The sequence below is a fragment of the Vanessa atalanta genome, chromosome 30, assembly GCF_905147765.1.
Source record: "Vanessa atalanta chromosome 30, ilVanAtal1.2, whole genome shotgun sequence".
Lineage (NCBI taxonomy): Eukaryota > Metazoa > Arthropoda > Insecta > Lepidoptera > Nymphalidae > Vanessa > Vanessa atalanta.
In genome coordinates, this window is record NC_061900.1 from 5,024,485 (window position 1) to 5,051,123 (window position 26,639).

Below are 26,639 nucleotides of genomic sequence, written 5' to 3' on the forward strand. Positions count from 1 at the left end.
CAGAGGGAGAGGAGGCCTTAGCCTAGCAGTGGGAAATTTTACAGGCTACTTATGTAATTAAAATAATTGTTATTTATAAAGAATCTTGATGGTGAATATACCAAAAATCAGTTTCAAATTTTTCAGTTTCACCCTCGATATCTCAATAAATATCAACGGTAGGTTAAAAATGCATATTAAAAATGTAAATTGTAGAGCGTAAATACAAAAAATAATTAATCACAATTCGTATTGACGACGCAGAGCCAAGTTATAGCAAAATATCCAAAAAAAGTTCAACATGGCGGCGATTCAAGAGTCGTCAAAAATTAACCTTTTCTGAGTCCTTCCTACAACATATCCAAAAATCAGTCTTAATTATATCTTAAGCCTAGTCAGTTTATTTGGATTTCTCCGCCTGTTTTTCTTATATATAATGACTGGACTATTGTTGGGCTATAGGTATGTCTGATCGTTTTATTATTGTTCAGTGTTTTTAAGCCTTTTTAAAAAAGAGTAACTACAGAGTTTCTTTCTGGTTCTTTTCGATAGAATCTTCATTCCGAACCGATGGTAGTTTCACAAAATAATTTGTTAAATGACGATTCAAAAGTGCTCGTAAAAGCCTACTTGAATAAAGTATATTTTGATTGATTGATTTTATTCTAAAATTAATTGTCACGTCCGAGACACGGGAGTCTACACACTTCCAACTTCCAGACTTCGAACTGTTCCTGAAAATTTTTTTTTGTTTTGGACCGACCTGGATTTTCAGCCAAAAATCTCGGAACATGTAGCCTCACATCTAACCTACAAACTATCTAAATGGCAAATAATTGTATTTTCCATAATATAATAATCTCAATAATAAACATGTAGTATTTGTTTAAAAACTCTTATAAAACATAATTAGAACTCCACGTCCTGTTGTCTCCACTGGTGACAGGAGGGCTGGTTCATTCTTCGACCACAGGTTCGGAATTGCATTACAAGAGGGACATTTTTATAACGAAATCATTCCACGCAGTCATTGTCCCTTCAGAAGCTATTTATTTGTAAACTTCCCGCCTTGATTGCACGCAGGTCCAATAAGGGTCTATATAGAACTTTAGATTAAAAAACAATAATCACAATAAAATCATTTTTAATCTGTTTAGGAAAATAAAAGTTCTTGTCTTGTCTCTACTATTGTATTGACGAAAACCGCATTAAAATCTGTTGCGTAGTTTTAAAGATCTAAGCGTACAGACAGCCGACGTGATTTTCAACTTTGACATGGCGTGTTGTCATTTGCAGTATGAACGTAAACTATGAATGTATATGTTTATATATGTATATGTGTGTGTCAAACGCATGGTAGTGTGTGTCATGTTTTTATTAAATTAGTAGCTGTGCCCGCGACTTCGTGCGCGTTGTTTGAATTTAAGTTATTCGGATATTGTAGCGTGATTTTATTTTTATTCTATGTATAATTCTAAAATAAGTAGCCCAAGTTACTCCTTATTACACCCGCTATCTGCCAGTGAAAGTCCCGTCGAAATCGGTTCAGCCGTTCCAGAGATTAGCCGGAACAAACAGACAGACAAAAATTGTAAAAAACATATGCATTTAGTAAAAATGGGTTATTTTAATATTACAAACAGACACTCCAATTTTATTATATGTATAGATAGTATTCCTTATGCAAATTGTTTAAAATTATTTGCTTCTTCATATAAAATGTAACTGTGCCAAGTATCAGACTCCTTCGTCCGTGTAATTCTTTAACTTCGCTTATTAAAATATTATTAAAAAAAAAAAAAAACTTAAATATGTGTTTTTATATCTTTTTAACTTTGCGTTATCAAAATAGAACAGTTTAAATGTGTTTTTTTTACGCGCATGTCAATTTTTTATATTTAATTAGGGTGACTAACCCTCGTACTTTCTGACAACCCCTATGATAGATTCAGTTCTAGTGGTGCCTTTAATAGTGGTAGACGTGTTTGACGTTTGTGAATAGTGAACATTTACGAAACAATTGTTTTAAAAAAGTGTTTTTTTTTTAAGAATAAGGTTTGTACAATTATATTTTGATATGTAAACTATTTTGCGCTTGTTTGATTTTTTTATAGAGACTTAATACATGACTTTTTAGTTGACTGCACACCTTGGGAATGAAACGATCGCCTCCAGGCTGTTTCAAATAACTAAAATATAATTATCATTGTACATGCAAAATGTTAAAAAAAAAATATATCCCGCTGAGTTTCTTTCGCCGGTTCTTCTCAGGTCCGAGGAGCTAAATTCCGAACCGGTGGTAGATTTCTGACTATCAATAAGCAAGTGTAAACACTTCTATATTGAATAAAGATTTTTGACTTTGACTTGACTTTGTCAGTATATTTTATAATCATTTTTATTACTTTGTTATATTTAAAGGTTTTAAGACAATAAAAGATATTATATATGAAACACAAATATCTATTTAACCATTATAATATCTGTAATAATCGTAACATTGTATCAATTAATATTTAAATTAAAACCAATTACCTTAATACTAACATTGTACGTTGATAATTGCAAAAAATACAATTCACATATTCATCAATAATTTAACAAGTAATAACAATAATAATTATACTATATAACAAAAATTATATCGTACCTAAAACCTTGCTGCTCCAGGAAGAGTTAAAAAAAGTGTTTATTTTATTTATTTATTAGGTCCGCTAGCGATTTTTACATTTGTCATTCTTAGATAAATACACAATTAGGTATATACATCAATAAATTATGTAAAATAATTTAAAAGCAAACACTACATGATAATTAAACTATTAATTACAATTGCTTGCTACAACAAGAAAAGTGAAAAAAAAGAAAAAACGATAAATGAGCAAACGAGAAAAATACTAAAAAAAAAAAAAGCTGTTAAAACCTTTGTACACATATTTCGGCTTAAAAATTACTCTGGTATATAAACATTTGTTTAGACATGTCGGATTTGAGGCTGACATCAGAAGTAAAAAATCAAATTGTCTATACAGATTAATTAATACTGAACTCAATATTTAATTGAATTAAATATCTTAAATCCTAATCAATTATTATAGTGAGATATAACATAATATAATTAATCACTATACTGATAATTATAATATCACTTAAATTTAAACTATAATAATGGCGTGGAATGCCAAAATGGCAGTCAGGGCAGGCTATTGGGAAAGTGTCCGTGCACCAAGACGCATCCAAAAGAAATGCGTGCCCGATTAACATTACGATGGTTTTTATACTAAACAGATGACGTCAGGCGCACGTGCCACTAGCGCATGTTTTTGTCGAACATTTGTTGCCGCCGTCAGACACGTAAAAGTTAACGAAATTTGATAATAATATAAGTGTTCTGTACCGAGCTTCCATAAAGTCAAATCAAATCAAAATCAAATCAAGTTTATTCAAGTAAACTTCACAACGAAGCGTTTTTGAATCGTCAATATTAAACTACCACCGTTTCGGAAAGCAGCCTCCAGCGAGAAGAAACGGCAAGAAACTCGCCTAGTTGCTCTTTTCAAATAAACAGATTTACAATGCTGTTTTTTTTACAATAATTAGTGTCCTGTGACGGAACCCGAGCCTAAATCCAGGCGTTTTTTTTTCTAAAAAGTACTCTTTTAATGAATAATAAGACTTATTTATTAATTTAGTCTTAATAAACTTTTTAAATTTCGTATATCGCTTAGACAAGCCTCAATACAAATCACGTGACTCACAATAATGAACAGAAAAGTCAAAGTACCCTCTTATTTAATATCAATGTTATAAATACAATTCAAAAATAACTTAAATTAAATTATTATTATTACAGAATTGATTAAAACATACAATACATAGTGTAAGCCTTGTTTGTAATCGTCTTATTATTTATTTATTTCTTACTTAAACTGACACACTCACGGTTACGTCCGTTTGTTAGTTTAGGATGTGTTTTAAAAAAGGAGGCTATGTCGTTGGGGTTCAGGCTCACTTGATACCAAATGTCATTAAATTCGGTTAAGTGTTTTAACCGTGAAATCGTAGCAGACAATTGTTTTCGCGTTTAAATATAATTACAGATACAATTATTACGTTTATATTTGACTTCATAGAAGTAAATTTTGATTTTTTTTATGATATCGGCAGGCGGACGAGCTAATAGGTCACCTGATGGTAAGTGTTCACCACCGCCCATAGACAATGGCGTTGTAAGAAATATTAACCATTCCTTATTTATTAAAGCGAAAAAAAAAGAAGTTTCTCGATTTTCACAGATTCTCAGCTCAGTTATATTTTACTTATGACGTCATTTTTTTCGTTAAATTCATAATGAACATCATTGATTATTTCGACCAATGATATCGCGTGAATTCGCTGTCAAATGTTGTTTAATTGTCTGTATTCGTCTTGTGATTGGAGAATATAGTTTTGGCGGGCTTTCAAAGTACATTTGATTTGAGGAAAATACAAAATGGCGACTTTGAATCGATGAAATAATTGTGACTTTTTAATAAATAAATACAATAATTTCATCAAACATATACATATATATACAATTAAACAAGATACTATGTTTATCAACGAACACCAATCTCTGTTTTGTCCCACATAATCCTTTACTTATAACTTAACATGTGCCCGCGACTTCGTGCGCGTTGTTTGAGTTTAAGTTATTTGGATATTGTAGCGTGATTTTATTTTTATTCTATATATAATAAATTCTAAAATAAAAGTAGCCCAAGTTACTTCTTATTACATCCGCTATCTGCCAGTTAAATTCCGTCGAAATCGGTCCAGGTGTTCCAGAGATTAGCCGGAACAAACAGACAGAGAGACAAAAATTGTAAAAAATGTTATTTAGGTATATGTACATACATATGTATTAGACAACAACAACAACAAACAGACACTCAAATTTTATTATATATATAGATAATATGTTATTTATTAAACAAACATATATGTCGTACGAAACTATCTTTACGAGCATATATATGATGGAGAACCCGTAAGATGGCGTCCAGCCGAACATCCTTCTCGCATTCGTCACTGTCATTATTTTGGATATCTTCCTTAGAAATAATTATGAACACTTGTCATATCACTATCTCTTGACAAGAATCTCGTTAAGAAACTGCTCAAGAATGCTCACAGGTCCCTCCCTCGTTTCTCCAATAACTTGAACTATTAATTTACCAGTCAACAATTTCCTAATTAAAATATCTTCGTGTAGATTCTCTTCATACGATCACCAGGACAAATTTATCACTTCCGACTATTAAATTAACGACCCAATTGCTTTTGGGGTTTCAGGGATGCATTGCAAGTCTGGGTTACGTACCACCCAATCGTCAGATATGTACTGGCTAACGGTATTATTCGAATTAGTCAGTCACTGTAACAGCTACAGGAACGAACACAACATCTTGGTTGCCATGGTTACGATAAAAGCTACATAAATGTACCACAACTGGACTAATGTCTCCTAGCATATTCAAACTCAAACTCAAACTCAAATTCCTTTATTCAATATAGAAGTATTACACTTTCTTATTGATTGTCAAGTTAAACACTACCACCGGTTCGGAAAAGAAAACACCCTGACCTGAGAAGAACCGGCGAAAGAAACTCAGCGGGACTTTTTTTTTTTTACGTCAAATTAATTATATACATAATTATATATGAGTAGAAACAGCCAGGAGGCGATCGTTTCATTCCCAAGGTGTGCTATCAAACATAAACTCACTAATTGTATAGTAACCTTTCGCACACAAGCGTTCCTTAACAATTTTTTTAAATTTCGCAACAGAAGCATTTTGAACGCTTTCTGGGATCCTGTTGTAGAAGCGTATACATTGCCCCACAAAAGAGTTACTGACTCTATGCAGTCGAGTAACAGGAGTAACAAGATTGTGTTTGTTCCTTGTACCAACGTTATGAGTATCACATTTTCTCATAAAAACATTAATATTTTTCCGTACATACAAAACATTACAGAATATATATTGAGAAGCAACAGTCAATATCTTAATTTCTTTAAATTTATACCTCAAAGATTCCTTGGCTCCCAGGTTATAGATTGCGCGAATAGCCCTCTTCTGCAGCACAAATATAGTATGGATAGCGGCTGCGTTACCCCAAAGCATAATACCGTACGACATTATACTGTGAAAGTAACTGAAATAAACTAGGCGAGCCGTATCAACATCGGTAAATAATCTAATTTTTTTGACCGCAAATGCCGCAGAACTCAGTCTACCCGCCAATCCGATTATATGGGGGAGCCACTGTAATTTGGCATCAAGAGTAAGGCCAAGAAATTCAGTTGTTTCAACTGGATCCATCGATTCCCCATTGATAAGTACATCGGGTTTTACATTTTGCACGTTTGGTGTGCTAAATTTTACAATTTTAGTTTTTTTATTATTCAGCCTAAGATTATTTACGCTAAACCAGTGTACTATATCAGACATAGCATTGTTTACATCGTCATACTGTACCTGTTTCCTATTAATTTTAAAAACCAAAGAGGTATCATCAGCAAACAATACTATATCATGTTTGTTCCCAACAAGAAAGGGCAAGTCATTAATATATATGAGGAATAGAAAAGGTCCAAGAATTGATCCTTGTGGGACCCCCATACCAACTGAGACCCCAGGAGACCTTGTCCCTTTAACGTCAACCCTCTGAATTCTATTGTTAAGATAAGAAGTCAGAAGGTCGAGTGCACATTCTCTAATTCCATAGTGATATAGTTTCCTGGCCAGAGTTTCATGTTGAACACAATCAAAGGCTTTGGATAAGTCGCAGAAAATCCCTAAGGCATCAAACTCAAACTCAAACTCAAATTCCTTTATTCAATATAGAAGTATTACACTTTCTTATTGATTGTCAAGTTAAACACTACCACCGGTTCGGAAAAGAAAACACCCTGACCTGAGAAGAACCAGCGAAAGAAACTCAGCGGGACTTTTTTTTTTTTTTTACGTCAAATTAATTATATACATAATTATATATGAGTAGAAACAGCCAGGAGGCGATCGTTTCATTCCCAAGGTGTGCTATCAAACATAAACTCACTAATTGTATAGTAACCTTTCGCACACAAGCGTTCCTTAACAATTTTTTTAAATTTCGCAACAGAAGCATTTTGAACGCTTTCTGGGATCCTGTTGTAGAAGCGTATACATTGCCCCACAAAAGAGTTACTGACTCTATGCAGTCGAGTAACAGGAGTAACAAGATTGTGTTTGTTCCTTGTACCAACGTTATGAGAATCACATTTTCTCATAAAAACATTAATATTTTTCCGTACATACAAAACATTACAGAATATATATTGAGAAGCAACAGTCAATATCTTAATTTCTTTAAATTTATACCTCAAAGATTCCTTGGCTCCCAGGTTATAGATTGCAAATCCTCTCCTGCGACCTCTCCCAGGCTTCATAGATATTTCTTATTAGTTCGATACCTGCGTCGGTAGTCGAGCGACCCCTCGTAAATCCAAATTGTTTTCTATGAAGCAGATTGTATCTATTGAAATATGCTAATAATTGATTTAAAATAATTTTTTCAAATATTTTGCTGAGGGTTGGTAGTATCGAGATTGGCCTATAGTTGTTAGGATCTGAAGAGCTACCAGATTTAAATATTGGAATGACTTTACTATGTTTCATCAGGTCAGGAAATACACCACGTTGAACACAATCATTGAATATTATTGCAAGATAAGGTGCAATTAGATCAATAATTGAATTAATCACCTTTACAGAAATACCCCATAGATCAGCAGTTTTCTTAATGTCTAATGACCTAAATGTACAAATTATGTCATTGGTGTTTACAGGCGTAAAATTAAATTTTGATTTGCATTCACGTACATTTTCTTTCATTAATGATTCGGCAACCGCTGGAGAAGAAATAAGTAACTTAGTTGTAGAAACTGGTATGTCAGCAAAAAATTGTTCAAAAACTGAAGCAACTTCCCGTTCACTATTTATGACTTTATTATTATAATTTAAGTTCAATTCGGAGCTGCGACTGCCACCTCTACCAGTTTCACAATTAATAATTTTCCAAGTCATTTTTATTTTGTCATGTGCATTCTTAATTCTATTTTTTATAGTTAAAGACTTTGCCAAAAAGCACACTTTTCTAAATAATTTTGAATAGTTACTTACATAGTTGGCAAAAGTGGCACTGTGATTGTACGTCCTTTCATTGTAAAGCTCGTACATTCGTTGCCTACTTTTATGAATTCCAATAGTAGCAGAATCATTGAATTTTAAAAAGTTTTTTGTATTAACTGTTTTAGAAGTGAATATTGCATCAAACTTGTTTCTAATTAATTTAAATAGATTATTATACAAAGCATTGGGGTTATCACTAAAAGATAAGTGTGGTAGATTAGCCAAAATATTACTTCTAAACTTCTCAATACGACTAGTGGTCAAAGGAACAAACATTATTTTTTCGGAATTGCTTATTTTTTTAACATGGAAGTTAAATAAAGCTTGTTGTCCACAATGATCTGAATTTAGTTTATTAATTATAATTTTATTTTGTGGAATATGGGTTGCAAATATGTTATCTATGCAAGTTGCTGTGGAATCTGTTATTCTAGTTGGTTCTAAGAACAGATTTACCAGATTATATGAACTTAACAATGATCTGAATCTAATACTTGTGGTTGTATTATGCAGTAAATTTATATTAAAATCTCCACATACAATAATTTCTTTATTAGATTCAGATAATTTCGATAAAACATTTTCCAGTACATTTTCAAACAATTCATATAATCCACTAGGGGGCCTGTATACGCATACAACAATGACACGCTCAAGCTCTGCACAGGCTATTTCTATAGTTTGCTCAATAGAAAGGCTCACAATATCTTTACGTTCCTTAAATTTAAAATTTTTACTCATAAGTATTAAAGAGCCACCGCGTATAGCTTTATTCCTACTGAACAAACTAGCCATCTGGTGCCCACTAAAGTTAAACATGACCTGATAATTCAGAAGCCAATGTTCGGTTAAACACATAATATCAATATCATTACAGGTCAAAAATAATTCAATTTCTAGGTCCTTCCCTAAAAAATTAAGATTTGGATCAAACGTGGCAGAATTTCGTTGAAGTTAGACACGTACAGGTTTTCGAATAATGCTTCTCTTCGCCGAGCACGAGATGAATTATAACCGGAAATTAGAAATTAATTGATGTTTGTTTGGGATTGAACCGGCGATTATCGGTTAAGATGCACGCGTTCTAACTGGCCTACCTCGCCTCTAAGGTTACATGACTGTTGTACCGACAAACCAACAAACATTAATCTTAATAATTTTACATTCAAACTATGCAGCACCCCACCCCATTTCATCCCCTATCGCTACTGATATTATGAATGGAATTACCAAAAACACCTCCACCCCCTTTGTAAATTCACGTCAGAGAACTTCTCATTAAACTTACTTATTTATTTTGAGGAGTGTAATGATATAAGTACATCCTTTTTAGAGTTCCGTATCTCTGAAAAAAAAGCCTTATAAGTTCGCATCGTTGTCCGTCTGTCTGTCCGTTAAGACCCTGTTTGTCAGGAACGCGTAGAGGTATAACGTACAATAATTGAAATGACCTTAAAGACTGTGGTCCATTGGAGCGATGAAAAAATCGAACCTCTTAAAAGATATAGCCGTTTGTATACAGCCAACAGAGTATTTCAATTGACCTAGAATACTGAAATTTGGCAAGATGCAATATTTTATAGAACAATAGTAATCTGACTGATTTTTAAATTCCATTTTAAATTATTTAGTAGAGGTTAAGAAACCCAGTAAAAGTTCCTTTTTTTAAAATTCTAGTACATATTTGCTGAAAAATATCAAATTAAAAATTGCATATTTAAATAGCGCGCGAAAACGCACCTTTTACAATATGGCGCTGCAATGGGGTCGGTGACGTCACTTGCCTGTATTGTAATCTGTGGCGCATATAATCCACATACAGTAGGTAAACGAGGTTAACAAGCAAGTGACGTCATCACAAACCCGCCCAATCAGGAGCGTTTTGTGTCAAGTGACAAAAGTTTAAACAAATGCATTTTTATTAATGGATTTTTGAATAAATTAATTATTATTCTCAACTTTCGTCAATAAATAACTATTTTTAAACTCATAATATATACTGATTACAATAATTGACACTTTATTTTTCGCCTTATCAAATAGCCTATTATAGGTACCAATCCGTCAACCAGCAAAGCCTTCAGTCCTGAGTCCAGCTCACACTTTACTATTTATTGTAATACTTAGACTTACTCCGTAATAAATTCAATCAAAATCGTTTCGATGGTTTACGCATTACAGCGTAACAGACGGACAGAGACTTTTTCATTTACAATATCAGTAAAAGTGTACATTATTGACCGCGACTCGCGCTAATAATAGTGTCACCAAAAGCGCGTTTACACGGAGTCTTAACTTAACTTTAAATATACTTAATTAACATAGCTATTAAAACAAGGGCGCTTTATCAAGTAGCGCTATCTAAGTTAAACTAATTCTTAACACAAACTAAATCAAAGTTAACTTAAAGTTTAATATTTTAACTGTATCGTTAAACGGAGTTAGGGTTAAAGAAATAAAACTTACTTGGTGGTAGGGCTTTGTGCGAGTCCGTCTGGGTAGGTACCACCCACTCATCAGATATTCTACCGCCAAATAACAGTACACTGTATTGTTGTGTTCCGGTTAGAAGGGTGAGTGAGCCAGTGTAATCACAGGCAGAAGGGACATAACATCTTAGTTCCCAAGGTTGGTGGTGCATAGGTGATGTAAGGAATGGTTAATATTTCTTACAGCGCCATTGTCTATGGGCGGTGGTGACCACTTACTATCAGGTGGCCCATATGCTCGTCCGCCAACCAATACCATAAAAAAAAACTGTGTGTATTTATTTGTAGAGACTAGCTACCCATCCCGACTTCACATTGGTACGACACTCATATATATGTACATGTAACCCTTCCGAGATTCAAGAGAATCCCTTTAAGATTCAAGAGAATCAGTCTGCTTATTGATGCAAAAATTGGTCGAGTAATTTAAAAGATTTAAGCGTACTAGGAAGACCCCTCTGGGTAGGTACCACCCACTTATCAGTTATTCTAACGCCAAAAAGCGGTACTCAGTATTGTTGTGTTTCGGTTTGAAGGATGAGCCAGTATAACTACAGGCATAAGGGACACAAGGGACAGTTCACTCTACTGTAAGCCGCGTTAAAGAACTTTGTTGCAATATTGTTGTTGTCATTCAAGAGGTCACAGACGTATTTGACAATGTGACCAGACATATTAATTTTTACTTCAAAATACCATTAATTGTAACAACAAATAGACCATGGGGTGAATGACAATATATTTCAATAACCCCACGCATCCTCTCGGGTGCCATAACCGAAGTTTCCCCCTAATTTATGTGAAACGCACGTCAAAGTTCTATGGGAACGGAACATGAAGAGTATTATCGTAATTACGTCGATTATTCGGTTTTATGATTTTTACCTTCGCCTACCAAATTAAAAATAAAAATCTGCTGTCAAATGTCAAAGTCAAAAATACTTCTTTCTGTAACTGATTGAAAAAGTTCTTAAAAAAATTATCTATATTAATAATTTCGTGCAGGTCTACGATAGACCCGATATAAACCATTATCCACAATTATAAATCGTTAAAAAAATTATTATTCTCAGTCGACGATATCCGCAAGATTCGTATAATCGAGATATTTCGACATAAAATCCATGAAATTCAATGACATGACAGTTCAACGGGCGGCCATGTTTGACGTTTAGCGTGCGTTCGGAAAGCTGCGTGATGAATGATTACTGTTAGTTTTCACCACGATGGTCTCAACGTTTATAAAAAAGTCTTGTGAAACGTAAACGATAAACCGTATTTGTTTAGTTTTCATCTTTTCTTTCAGTTGAGTACATTAGCAGCCCGTAAATGTCCTACTGCTGGGATAAAGGCCTCCTCTCCCTTTGAGGAGAAGGTTTGGAGCATATTCCACCACGCTGCTCCAATGCGGGTTGGCGGAATACACATGTGGCTGAATTTCGTTGAAATTAGACACATGCAGGTTTTCTCACGATGTTATCCTTCACCACCAAGCACGACATGAATTATAAACACAAATTAAGCACATGAAAATTCAGCGGTGCTTGTCTGGGTTTGAACCCGAAATCATCGGTTAAAATGCACGCGTTCTAACCACTGGGTCCTCTCGGCTCGACCAGTGAGATTTAGACATAGACAATTAAACTATTTTTTTAATTGTTATATTCCTACACGAGTAGTCGAAGAAAGTGCGGGTAGCGATATTGATCTATCGTTCATGCTTATCGCACCCCTCACTGACATTTTGACATGACCTTAGACACGTGGCGGCGCGTGCGCACTGATCAGAATCAGAGGGGGAATACTGTGGATAGATTCATAGTCTCTGTTACGTTTATTGCGTATTGCATACATATATAGGGATCTTAGGTCAGTCGAATTAAACACCGTTGTAGCTTTCGTTCATTTTAATATATTATTGGACTTGGTTGCGTCCTCATCGAACACGGGCTTTAAATATTAGTTTTTTTTAAAAAAAAAACTGTTTATTAACACATAAATTTATGTATTAGAATAAAGTATTCTAATCTTTAAAGAATTAGTATTATCGATTTAGGAATGCGACCGACCCGTACCGAGATTCGACTTCTCGATTGAGATTCGACTGGCTATCTCCTCACTACAGTTTGACCTCACGATGATGAGATAGCAGATACAAAGATGATGGTCAGCTCTTTTACTGGCATCACCAGTGTATAACAGAACGCTCAAGGTTAAGGTGTTAAGGCGTTAAGTTAAGGCTCGATAGTTAAGGCGTTAGCTATAGTATCCATAGTATTGTCACGTGTCAGTATTGCAAAAACCATTAATTTTAACCTGAGCTATCGATAATATTACTTACCGAGATCTAGTGATAATCTCGATAGTGTTGCCGTAATCAATATGTTGAGCACGGAGAGATGTCGATACTATGAATACTATCGATAGTATCAAAACGATAGTCAAAGTCATAGTCAGAGTCAAAAATCTTTATTAAATATAGAAGTGTTTACAGTGGGATATATATATATTGGAGCGTGGTTACTTTGGTTGTTGATTTGGATAATTAATGAATCGAGTAGTTGGCAATAATGTTTGATGGCTGATTTACTTATAAGAGCGGGTCAGCCCGAATGGAGTTGTAAGTGTCATGGCGTCGTTATGTTTTGACAGGCGATTCGAATGCGATGGTTGCTTGCAAACCCATTTGCTCTTAATCGAGAAGAATTATTGTAATCCTTTGATATTACTGTGGTGTACGATTATTGAATCAATTAATACAGTGATTAGACGATATTAAATACGTTTTATTTTGTGAATATCTCCATTGCACGCCCACATAGTCTTACAAATGTCGGATGAAACCCCGAACCCAACTGTTCGGCATCCTGCTTCTCCGACATATATATTGCATGTACAATAATAATTATATTTTAGTTATTTGAACAGCCTTAAACTATCCAGCCAGATACTATCGATAGTACTATCGATATACGAATAGTTTTCGAGGTCAATTATCGATAGTTCTGCAACGCTGAGACAGAGCGCCTGCCGTTGTCTATCCGGCCTCAACTATGACAAAGTAGCCGCTGTGATTGGCCAACGCTTCTGATTGGCTATCGCGATTTTAGTCATATTAACGTCTAATAGTTTTAGCATCGTGTAAAAACCAACTTAATTCACTAATATTTTTGTACATTTTTATAATAGAACGAAACCTTAAACAATTTTTACGTATTGTAGAAAATACAAATAATTTTAACGAAGACATCTATCAAAACTTTACACACATTTCAAGAAATAGTTAGTATTTAAATTGTGTTACTAAACTAGCTGCCCGACGCGACTTCCTATGACTATTATACAAAGTTATCCCTCCCGTTGAACCGTCTTCGTAGCTAATTAGTAAATTTATGACAAGTAATATGTTTCTGTCTGTGTGTCCGTTTACTGTTGCTTAACTCAACGGATTTTGATGCGGTTTTCACTAATAAAAAAGACCGATAAACGAAGGATACTAAATTAAGAATATATACAATTGCTTTATCAATAAACCGTGTCAGTGCGAAGCCGGGGCGGGTCGCTAGTATAAAATAAAGACGACAAGGAATCCAATAAAACCCAAACGCAAATTCCTTTATTCAATATAGAAGCATTACACTTACTTATTGATAGTCAAATTAAACACTACCACCGGTTCCGAAATCAACTTTATCAATGCATTACGAATTTACCTTCTTCGTAATCGGTTAATAATACTACAAAACAATGCGGGCAAGTCACGATAAAAAAATATCAAAATATCTGTCAATTCAAAATGGCGGATAAACATGCGCGCGCGCGTCGCGTGTCAATCACGTGTCCGCTAACGAAGGTTAAGGGATGGATTTGAGTAACTGTTGTGGGGTGTCCGTTACTAATTTTTAAAATCATTATTTAATGTATACATTTAGCTTCGTACTGTTGAATTTATTTAAACAGTCGTTCGACCGGGCTTCGTATGGGTCTATATAAAACTTTTTTTTTTTATGAAATTGATAAATTGTCACCATCGACCGTAGACATTGGCGCCCAAAGTAGATCCTGTTGTTACAGCGGTGAAATAAACAGGCAAACACAGCTTTAAATATTAGTATAGTTTTTATCTAATGTAATAACAAATAAATTAAACCGACTTCAAAATTGTAATATTTTTTAGGACATACGGAATGGAAAACTAAATTCAAAGTTTTTTTCTAAGATATATGTACCTTATTCAGTACAACGAACAATGTTTTTTGTGGTCGAGATTATTGACACGAAAAATTCGTGTACAAACACACAAACAGTGTATGTTTGTATGTTTGTCGATTTCGTGTATTACGAAATTACTCAAATATGGTCATAAATAGATATCCTCCTTTTTATGAAGTCGCTTAAAAATAGTATAATTTAAAATCACACATTAGAAAGAGACAGAGTGAGAGAGAAAGAGAGGGAAAATTCGTCTGGACGTAACATAAGCCGTGTAAATTGTACTTCATTTTAAAACCTTATAAAAATCTTCAAAGCTATAATCACTTTTAAAAAAGCAATTACTTTCAATCGACAGACAGACACTTAAATTTTATTTATTTGTATAACTCACATATACACCACGTATGTGTGAGTTTTGAACCGTGGAGTTCAAATGGGATAGAACCGCTTACGGCACCCTTACTCCCTAAGAGACCGAATTTGTCTTTAAATTTTAAGTGGGACCACCCCCGTAACACGTCCAATTCAATAAATAAAAATCTGTTTAAAAACACAGAAAATCTTGTACGATTATATTTGGGCTTATTTTGAAACTCGGCTTCGTAAAAATTTATCTTATCTTGTGAGATTATACGAATTTTGCGGTTATATGTTGCCGAATGTGGATAGGTTTCGATGGGGTATATCTTGGACGACTTGGGAACCTTTAAAAAAATAATCTACACCACCTACACCAACCCAACTTTCCAACAGGCTTGGGTATTATAAGGGGTTTAATTTAAAGCGTGGACGTCGAAGGTACATTGTATATCGATACAGACTTTTCGATTACATCTTTACATATAATAAAATTGGAGTGTCTGTTTTTAATATTAAAATAGCCGCGTTTTACAAAATGCATATGTATACACGGTACATATACCTAAATTAAGTTTTTTACAATTTTGGCCTAATCTCTGGAACGGCTGGACCGATTTCGACGGGACTTTCACTGGCATATAGCTGATGTAATAAGGAGTAACTTAGGCTACTTTTATTTTAGAATTATATGTTAAATAATAATAAAGGCACAGCAAGTATAACATAAAATTAGTCGTATATTCATTTTATTACTGATTAACGCTTGTTTAAATACTAAGTTACAATTTAACACACACACTATCAAACGAATTAAATTTAAAAGCTTATAAAAAACATTCCGAGCAATAAGGGTCGTTTTAATTTAATCCGGGAACTGAGATTTTGACGTATTCCCATGGTTAATCGTTGCACAGATTATACTAACCCTTACACTGGGGTAGGTCGGTACGAAAGAGTTTTTAATACTTGTCATTTTTTTTTTTTATGTTGATTTATTATTCGACACAATTGCTGCATGTATTTGTTTATGTATACGCGTATATAGAGCGAATCGGTGATCTATAGTTGGACGAGAATTGAGATTAAATTTTTAGTACGTGTCACGTTAAGAAATATTTCGCTGCATGAAGGAAATAAAAACCAGTTCCCTCATTACGAAGTTAAATTTTGCGTGTATATCTGCACTGTTATCATTATTATTGAGGTTGTATTTATTTTGGCGCTATTTGACAACATCCAGAACCGTCATAGCTGAATATTTATACTAAATATACTACAGAATGTCTTTATGTACAACGTTCAAAGTTTTTTTTTTTCATTAGACAATACAAACTGCTAAATCCTTGTATTTAAGGTACTCAATTGGATAAGGATTAATGCTGTACTGCTTAAAATCGCTTCGTAAATAAGCCATTATTTCTCTTAAACAAAAAAAAGTAAAGGATAAAAATGGTTATTGTGGGTTATCCCTAAGAGATAGACATATACCATTGCAAAGGGTTTTGTAGACCTTCTTAAGGTGTACAATACTGTAGTACATTATTTTGATCTATCTCGTATGGTTCAGCCAGCGTTTGCAATGTAAGCGCAAAAAATGTGTTTATTTACGACATCAATTTAGAAACCTCTTAAATTATCAGTGTTTCTCTAGTATATTGTGCATGTATTATACATATAAACCTTCCTCTTGAATCGATCTATCTATTAAAAAAAACCGCATCAAAATCCGTTGCGTAGTTTTAAAGATCTAAGCATACATAATGACAGACAGCGGTAAGCGACTTCGTTTTATACTGTGTAGAGATTAATAAGTAGATTCTAATTATAATCAGCTTAAAAATCGCGTTAATTATTATCTAGATCAAGTAATTAATAGTTTAAATAAAAAAAAAAAAACGGTATACTGTTTAGTTAAGGCAGTGTTAAACGAAAATATGAAGAATGAAATTTTCTGTTCTAATAAAAGTCATAAGAATCCTTATTTCGTAACAATCATGTTTTCTACTTTAGGTATCGATTTTTACGCTTTTTATCTTCCACCCCTTAATGTTAAAGCCACAGGGGTGCCAGAGGTACGGTTAGCACGAGTACTATAAGGGTATATATATAACTTTAATATTTATTTTTTTTTAGCATTAGCAGCCCGTAAATGTCCCACTGCTGGGATAAAGGCCTCCTCTCCCTTTGAGGAGAAGGTTTGGAGCATATTCCACCACGCTGCTCCAATGCGGGTTGGTGGAATACACATGTGGCAGAATTTCGTTGAAATTAGACACATGCAGGTTTCCTCACGATGTTTTCCTTCACCGCCGAGCACCAGATGAATTATAAACACAAATTAAGCACATGAAATTTCAGTGGTGCCTGCCTGGGTTTGAACCCGAAATCATCGGTTAAGATGCACGCGTTCTAGCCACTGGGCCATCTCGGCTCTTGATAATATAACATAAATGAAAATAATAATAATAATAAATAAATTCGAGACAACATCACATACATTACTCTGATCCCAATGTGAGTAGCTAAAGCACTTGTGTTATGGAAGATCAGACGTAACGACGGTACCACGAACACCCAGACCCAAGACGACATTGAAAACTAATGAACTTTGTCTACATCGACTCATCGAACCCGCAACCATGAAAACCGATGTACGACTCGACCACGGAGGTCATCAAATAAAAAATCATGTTTACTTCCGGATAGGAAAGTTAAATTTCTCGGCATTTCTCTACTATACTATGCATGTATCCGTGTTACACATGTAAACCTTCCTCTTGAATTGCTCTGTTTATTAATGAAAGCGCATTAGATTCCGTGGTGTAGTTTAAAAGATCCAAGCGTACAGACCGGAAGCGACTTTGTCTGCTTATAGAGATTTAAATATTATAAAAATATATTTATAACAAAACAAAATTTATTGAAAATCGTGGAGCTTACTGAGACTTGTACTACAAAGGAACTAAAGAGGAGCCTACTTTATTATCTTGGTGTGCGTGACAGTCAAACGTCCTTGACACGTCAAACGTCAAACTACTTTATTAGTGTGAGTACTTAGTGGCCACTATTTTGTTAGTCTATCTAGACATATATTAAAATACCGCAGATGTTTTTTACTTTACGGATTAATAAATTCAAGTCAATTGTAAAAAATACATCGGTAAAGAAGGCATATTATTCGATACAAGATTATATAGATGATAAAAAGGCGTGGAGATAATACTTGTTGACTGTATTTAACAAACATATCTTTGTATTTTAAATGTTGAAGAGTAACTACTTAGTTTCTTGCCGGTTCTTCTCGGTAGAATCCACATTCCTAGCCGATTCTAATAAAGCTTTTATATTAAGTAATATAATAATAATCTTTGCACTTAATTTTCATTTTAATAATATGTTTATGAATGCATTATTTTTTATCACCCTGGAGCCAATGTTTGAAGTGCGTTGAACCATTTTTTTGTCAATTCTCGCGACTCACTCGCTGCCAAACATCCTCAGACAGATGCCAAAAATAAAGTTTCCATAGCAAACATAAATTTTTATACAAAAAGTTGTTATTTAATATTTAATATTTTTAATAGACTTCGAGTTCCGAAGCACACCCTCATACATAAACGGTTTTGTAAAATTATTTTGTTCGAAAAGGTATTGTTACGATAAATATATTTTCAACCGATGTTGAAAAAGAGTAAGTACTGAGTTTCTTGCCGGTTCTTCTCGGTATGAGCCGAGATGGCCCAGTGGTTAGAACGCGTGCATCTTAACCGATGATTTCGGGTTCAAACCCAGGCAGGCACCACTGAAATTTCATGTGCTTAATTTGTGTTTATAATTCATCTCGTGCTCGGCGGTGAAGGAAAACATCGTGAGGAAACCTGCATGTGTCTAATTTCAACGAAATTCTGCCACATGTGTATTCCGCCAACCCGCATTGGAGCAGCGTGGTGGAATATGCTCCAAACCTTCTCCTCAAAGGGAGAGGAGGCCTTTATCCCAGCAGTGGGACATTTACGGGCTGCTACTCTTCTCGGTAGAATCTACATTCCGAACCGGTGGTAGCTTCACTTTAAATGGTTTGTTAAATGACGATTCAAAAGTGCTCGTAAAATCGTACTCGAATAAAGTATATTTTGATTTTGATTTCGAAACAGCAAATCAACCCCGACAGTTATAATATTTTTATATAATTTTCTATTCGAAGTTTATTTCGTTTAAAAAACCTTTCTATTTTAAAATAAATTAAATTTTTAGTTTTTATTGTTCTGTCAACCGTACATAACTTTGTAGTCAACAGGGGATTATTTTTCGAACCTATTGGATTTTAATAATGCAATTTATTCCAATTTTGTGATATACGAAAGATTAAACAAATTTAAAATCGTACGAGGAAAAGGTCGACCAAATACCTAAGTCGCCCTTCCCAAATGGTACATATTAGCCTCCGTGGTCGAGTAGTGTGTTCACCTGTTTTCATGGGTACGCCACTCCGAGGGCCCGAGTTCGATCCCCGGCCGAGTCAATGTATAAAAAGTTCATTGAACTTTTGGTTGAATAAAGTATATTCTGATTTGATTTGAAAACTAATTATTAATCTTTTTCACAGATGAGGCATGGTGTGACAGCAAGGTCTAGAGGCTGAGACATGGAGCCGAGCTGGCTGATCCTCGCCACAGCCCTCGTGGCTGTATTCGCGCAAAACAATAGAAGTAAGTAGAAAATAAAAAAATCCTGGGTGTAAAATTCATGGTCACTATAAAAGTGTTTTGTCATCGAAACTGTACCAAAATGTAACAGAGCCGTATTCAAATGGAGGCTTTAGAGCAATAGAGGAAGCCTCTAGTTATTATTTTACAAATTAATTTCAACCTTTTTTATTTCTGTCAAAATATCTAAACATATATTGTATTAAAATTGCTAACTAGTCGATATGTCTATTGTGGATTATTGTGGTTCTTAAATCCGGCCCCGTCCATGGGATAAAAATATGTGATTCTGACTGAATTCGCAAGTACAAACCCGTCTGGGTAAGTACTACCCACTCATCAGATGTTCTCCCACCAAGCAGTAATACGCAGTATTGTTGTGTTCCGGTTTGAAGGGTGAGTGAGCCAGTGTAACTACAGGCACAAGGACATAACATCTTAGTTCCCAAGGTCGGTGACATTAGCGAAGTAAATGCGTAAAAGATAAAAAAATGTTTAATGTGGGTTATCCTTAAGAGATAGACATGTACCATTGCGAACGTTTTGGTGGACCTTTTTAAGGTTTACAATACTGTTGTACATTATTTCGATATATCTCGTAGGGCTCAGCCAGCGTTTGCAATGTAAGCGCAAAAAATGTGTTACGACATCCCATTAGAAACAACTAAAATTATAAGTGTTTCTCTACTATATTGTGCATGTATTATACATATAAACCTTCCTCTTGAATCGATATATCTATTAAAAAAAACCGCATCAAAATCCGTTGCGTAGTTTTAAAGATCTAAGCATACACAGGGACAGACAGAGATCGGGAAGCGACTTTGTTCTACACTATGAGAGACTATAATAAAGAAGGAGCCAGATATACTTGAAATTTCAATTATAACGCTTAATCGAGCTTCCTGGATGATCGAGATCGTTTAGAGCTCCAATATACGAGTTTTAATTACTAAAGGCCGATACCACAAGTCTACTCGTATTCAATAATTGGATTTTGTGCATATCCTCACCCCCAGCAATGTTTATTAAGACGTTTATATAGCCAACTACAACACGTAAACACGTTACGTGACGTTGATCAGATCTGTATTCTGTTAAAAGGAATTCGAAACCCACCGCAAGATATGAACAATTATAAAATTATATTACACCCAAACTTATTTTTCTCGTGGACCACAGCTTGCGAGAAACACTAAAATATACTTAGTGCTGTTAAAATCTTTAAATTTGTTAATGATTCTCTCAAACTGATGACGAAGAGAAAAAAAAATACGCAAATTTGGACAAGTAACAGTCGCTTGCCTTATTAAAATATTATCTGCTTAGTTAGGTACTTAAAACTATGTAAGTAGGCCCTTATAACAACTATGCTTACATTTTTGCTCTTTACTATCAAAAGCAGATAAATTTTCGTGGATTATGGATTAACATCTTATGGACCCCCATTTTTTATTCACGCCTACGTAGACCCCCAGCAAGTCTCACACACCTTAACCGTCTATAGCGCCATGGACGTAAAAAGTCGCATGATTTGGGTAAATAGGAACATTTTATTTACATAAGAGTTATTAACTATATACAATTCGTTTTTTTATATATTGTAGGAATATTAGTAAATAGTAAATCCTTAATAAATTTGGGGCATTGCTTTTATTCTTTAAAAAAAAAAAAAACAAAAATGCTAACCCTAATAATAATACCGTAAGTCATTCGTCAACATTTCACGGGTGAGATACGAAGTGAAATCTTTTAGAATCGCAATGCTTCATTTACGAAGGCGTCTAAACGTTAAATTATCGGCGTAAATTTACAAATAAGATCTTTTTATTTTTTTGGGCTGTATTTATTTTTACATTCGTCATCTCACGCACACTAAGGCGTCTTGTAAATACGAGCGTCACTCGTACTAATGCAAGTCGATAATGATCACGTGGTTAATAGACGGCCATACGGCATGCCACTGCATCTTAAGCTCCCAATTTCCACTCGCTGCCAGTCTATTTTCTTTAAGAACTGCAAGAAAATACCTATTTAATATTCGTGGAATTATTTGTGAATATTTGAAATAAGAACTGTCATGTATATTGTTTATGAAACAAAAAAAAAACGATAATTTTTGGTGTTCTAAAGGAGAAAAAAAGTATAACCATTTATCACAAATCATAAATTTAACCGTTTGTAATTTTAATATCACGAGCAATTCCTACACGAACTTGCCTTTGTATTCGCAGTAGATTAAACAATTTATAAAGGAATAAAATGGCGGTCTCCGGCGGCCATCTTAGCGAACGAAAACGGAACGTCGGCCGGAAGCTGTATAAACGAATACGTAACATTATATCTGTTTTGTGTAGAGGAAAGGAGCGGTTTGGATTTTGTTGCTATTTATCTTTTCGCTGAACAATAAACACAACTTCTACATAACACAATATTCTAACTGAAATAAATGTGTGGATGTTATTTTTTTAAGGGCAACATTTTTTAATCAAACTCTCAATCTCAACCTTCTGATCCTGATGTATGTTTCGTAGTTGATGACTATGTTATTATACACTGATATCGTTCTTGTCCTAGATAAACCATGTATTTTATGGACCATAGACTTCGGTAGACAAAGTGTGGAGAATAATCTTAATCACTGATTGATCACGAAATCTCAGAAATTATAACACCTACAAACTTGAAATTTGGCAGGTAGGTTCCTTATAGGTGTAGACATCCGCTAAGAACGGATTTTACGAAACTCCACCCCTAAGGGGGTAAAACGGGGTTTTATAAATTTGGTGCGAGTAAATCTGCAGGTTCTGATAGTAATAAATATAGTTACCACTCCTAAGGGATTGTTAAAATTGTGGTCACTTATTAGAAGGGGACAATTCCACTGACCTTTAACGATAACAATATGGTCCCTGATTCTATTAAGACCCTACTTCAATTTTTTACAATAAAATCTCAGCTTAAATGTAACTGAGGACCAATTCTTTATTCATATCGGTGACGATACGATCCCGATTATATTCCGAGCCAATTCTAATCGATTCGTAACTGGATCGTTGCGTTTGTAGAGTAGGAAGACGGTTCGATTCGACTGTGATCACGAAAGTGCCCAAGAAGGCGAAACCGCGGGAGGTTGTCATCAACACTGGAAGTACATTCATTTTGAAATCTAAACGTTAAAATGTTTTAGGATCTAGCTAATGAGGTATATTAATCACCAGGTTCGAATTTAGGAGATCCAGAGCTGCGGCTTCCGCATGAGAGTAACAGATTTTTTAAACATATATAATTATATATGTTTAAAAAATTAAAAGGTCCCGCCCGGGTTCGATTCCCGGTCGAATCGATGTAGAAAAAGTTCATCAGTTTTCTATATTATCTTGGTCTGGGAGTTTGTGGTACCGTCGTTATTTCTGATTTTCCATAACACAAGTGCTTTAGCTACTTACATTGGGATCAGAGTAATGTATGTGATGTTGTCCAATATTTATTTATTTATTATATATTTTAAAAAAATACTAGAATACTAGCAATGCCCCAAATGAATGAATTAATTAATTATGTGTTAAGAGTAGTTACGACAATAGCCGAAGGGGCAGGATCTATCCTGGGACTTCTTACATCGCTAGGCCCGTAAAAAAACTAATACGTATATACATTGACCAAACCACACGTCTATTGACAAGGCAAAACTTTTTCACTCCACAATAGCTATTGAAAAGTTCCGAAGATTTTAAAATTGGTTCCACAATAGAACCTTTTCATAGCGAGATCCGTAATGCATTTGACAATGACGTATGAATCGGTTCCATGAAAAAACTTTAGTCGTTCCAAGTTATTTATTGAGAATACTTCGAGATAACTCGATCGAGTTTAAATTTAATCGTATTTTGAATATAAAATGAATAGAATAACATCAGTTTTCTTAAAGACAACGGTGCAATTTTCAAAGGACCCTTAGCCTCACACGAACACTCTTTGTAAGCGGATATCACCAAACCGGACCGGCAAAAGGCCTACCTGATGGTAAGTGGTCACTACCGCCCATAGACAAAGGCGCTGTTAGGAATATTAACCATCCCTTACTTCGCCATTGCGTCACCAATCTTGGGAACTAACTTACTGTTAACTTGTGCATGTAGTTACACTGTCTCACTCACCCTTCAAACCGGAACACAGCAATACCAAGTATTGCGGCTTGGCGGCACAATACCCAAAATAAATAAAATAAAATGTCGACATCGCCTCTGCAAACTTTTTGATTACAAATGTCCATGGGCGTTGGTCACTTTCCATCAGTTGAGTCTCAAGCACATTCCTTCAAAAAAGGAGTGTCGTGGTACACCAGGTTGGAACGAAGTTCCTTTCGCTATATTCATAAAATGTATTAAATAACAAACAATAAAATAAATTAACACTTTTTTTTATTTACTTGGTGGTAGGCCTTTGTGCAAGCCCATCTGGGTAGGTGCCACCCACTCATCACATATTCTACCCGCAAATAACAGTACTCTGTATTTTTGTGTTCCGGTTAGGCTAGGTTATCACAGGCACAAGGGACATAACATCTTAGTTCCCAAGGTTGGTGGCGCATTGGTGATGTAAAGAATGGTTAATATTTCTTACAGCGCCTTTGTCTATGGGCGGTATGACCACTTACCATCAGGTGGCCCATATGCTCGTCCGCCAACAAATGCCATAAAAAAACAACAGCGTTTGAGTAGAATTAAATGAAAATAATAAAATTGTTATTAATAATCCCGTGTTAATTAAAAACAATAAAAGAAAATATAAATCCTCTTGAATCGCTCTGTTTATTAATGAACACCGCATTAAAATTCGTCACATACTTTAAAAGATCTAAACGTACACACGGCGGGATTTTGATTTATACTATGTAGAGATTATCAATGCGAAAACAACTCTGTCGGGGGGCTTTGCTCCAGGTCCTCCAGACGTCTAAATCTGGCCCTACGATTATATAGATAGTCACATTAATAAAGTACCTAGTCGAATTGAACACAGGCGAAACAACGAGCCTTATCTAGTCCAGAAATAAATGAGATTAGCCAATTAAAAAGTCATGTCTAAAAGCAATATACACCCGGAAGTTAGTTAACGACCGCCTCTTCCGTTTCTCTTGTTATTTACTACTTCCGGTAGCGCCCCGACTCCGTCTGTTTGTGCAATCAATTGTTCGCTTCGATCTAATTTGTTAGTGAAAACAAATCTGGAACTGTTTTGGTGTGAAATATTGGCGCGCTTTTGGGGGTACCGACGCGTATACTGTGACGTCTCCGTCGCCATCTTGTGAGCGCGTGCGTATTCTGTAACTTCATTGATATATTTTGTATGGATTTGTGCAAGCCCGTCTAAGTAGGTACCACATACTCCTCAGACATTTTTCGCCAAACTTAGTATTGTTGTACCGGTTTGAAGGTTGCGTGAAGGTGATAACATCTTAGTCCTCAAGGTTGGTGGCGTATTGTAAGGAATGATTAAAACTTCTTCCAGCGACATTGTTTATGGGTGGTGGACGCTTACCATCAAATGTCAACCAATAAAAGTCTTTGTGTCTTGAGAGTTGCAAGGAAGTTGCTCGCGCTATTGTGTAAATAATTAATATAATTTTAATTTTATGTATTTAAGAATAATTCAATGACTAGAAATAATTTTTTTATTGATGTTTAACAAAAATGAAGTTTTAATAATGTTACATTAAGCCAGAGCGAAATAGAAATAGAGGGAGTCGACTGGAGGGGATATGACGCTTTTTCTTATCGACGACAGCCAGTACGCTCTACTGTAAGTTGCGTATAAGAACTTCGTTCTAGAAATCTTCCTTATATCAATGGCGTAAGCCGATTTTTGTCGCAGTGATTACGGGACGATAGCTGCACGTAAAAGATCGGTCATGGTCTCATTTCGAAGAGCTCCAGCCGTAGATGTGCAGAAAAGAAAAAGAAAGAGGATTCTTGTTAGCAATTTACTAAATTGTTACGATTTGACAAAGAATTAATTTAAGAGAGCGGAAAAAAGGTACTGACCGATTAGAGAGAGGTGACGTCTGTTTAAAAAATAATGAAAAACGTAAACAAAATTAAAGTAAATTGTTTTAGACAAACTCCAATTCTAACTGAACTAATGACGTTTGACGTTAAAATTTTCATTCAAATAGTTCATAATTTTGGCGCCAAATTTAAATGAACGACTTGCAGTTGACTATGGAATGAAATCAAAACAAAACCTGTCAACGGTTCCGAAATTCCTGAATAATCTTTTGAATAAACGCGAATTTTCTCAGGCCCCCCCTAGTACAATATTTTTTATTATAAATTGATGTACTTACTGACTAGTTTATTAAGATAAGAATTGATAAAAAATATTTACTGTATAAATCTTGACCGCGTGGAATGGTGGCAGGCATGCTAGCAGCATTTCCCCGTTGAATCGCACTTCCGATCCTCTGGGCTAAAAACGAACCAGCCCTCCTGTCACCAGTGGAGGCAATAAGGCGATATAGATATACATATATACTAGTATATATTTATTTTACTTTTTTTTATGGCATTGGTTGGCAGACGAGCATATGGGCCACCTGATGGTAAGTGGTCACCACCGCCCATAGACAAAGGCGCTGTAAGAAATATTAAACAATCCTTACATCACCTATG

At 34.8% G+C, this 26,639-nt stretch overlaps 1 protein-coding gene across 1 annotated transcript in view; it reads left to right on the top strand.

Annotated features, from left to right (window-relative positions):
* Window positions 1–26,639, top strand: part of LOC125075198 (igLON family member 5-like) — an 81,171-nt gene that overhangs the window by 36,392 nt on the left and 18,140 nt on the right. The window contains exon 3 of the mRNA XM_047686839.1: window positions 19,866–19,968. Coding sequence (XP_047542795.1) covers window positions 19,905–19,968 — 64 coding nt within the window. The 5' untranslated portion in view covers window positions 19,866–19,904. The remainder of the gene's footprint in view (window positions 1–19,865; window positions 19,969–26,639) is intronic.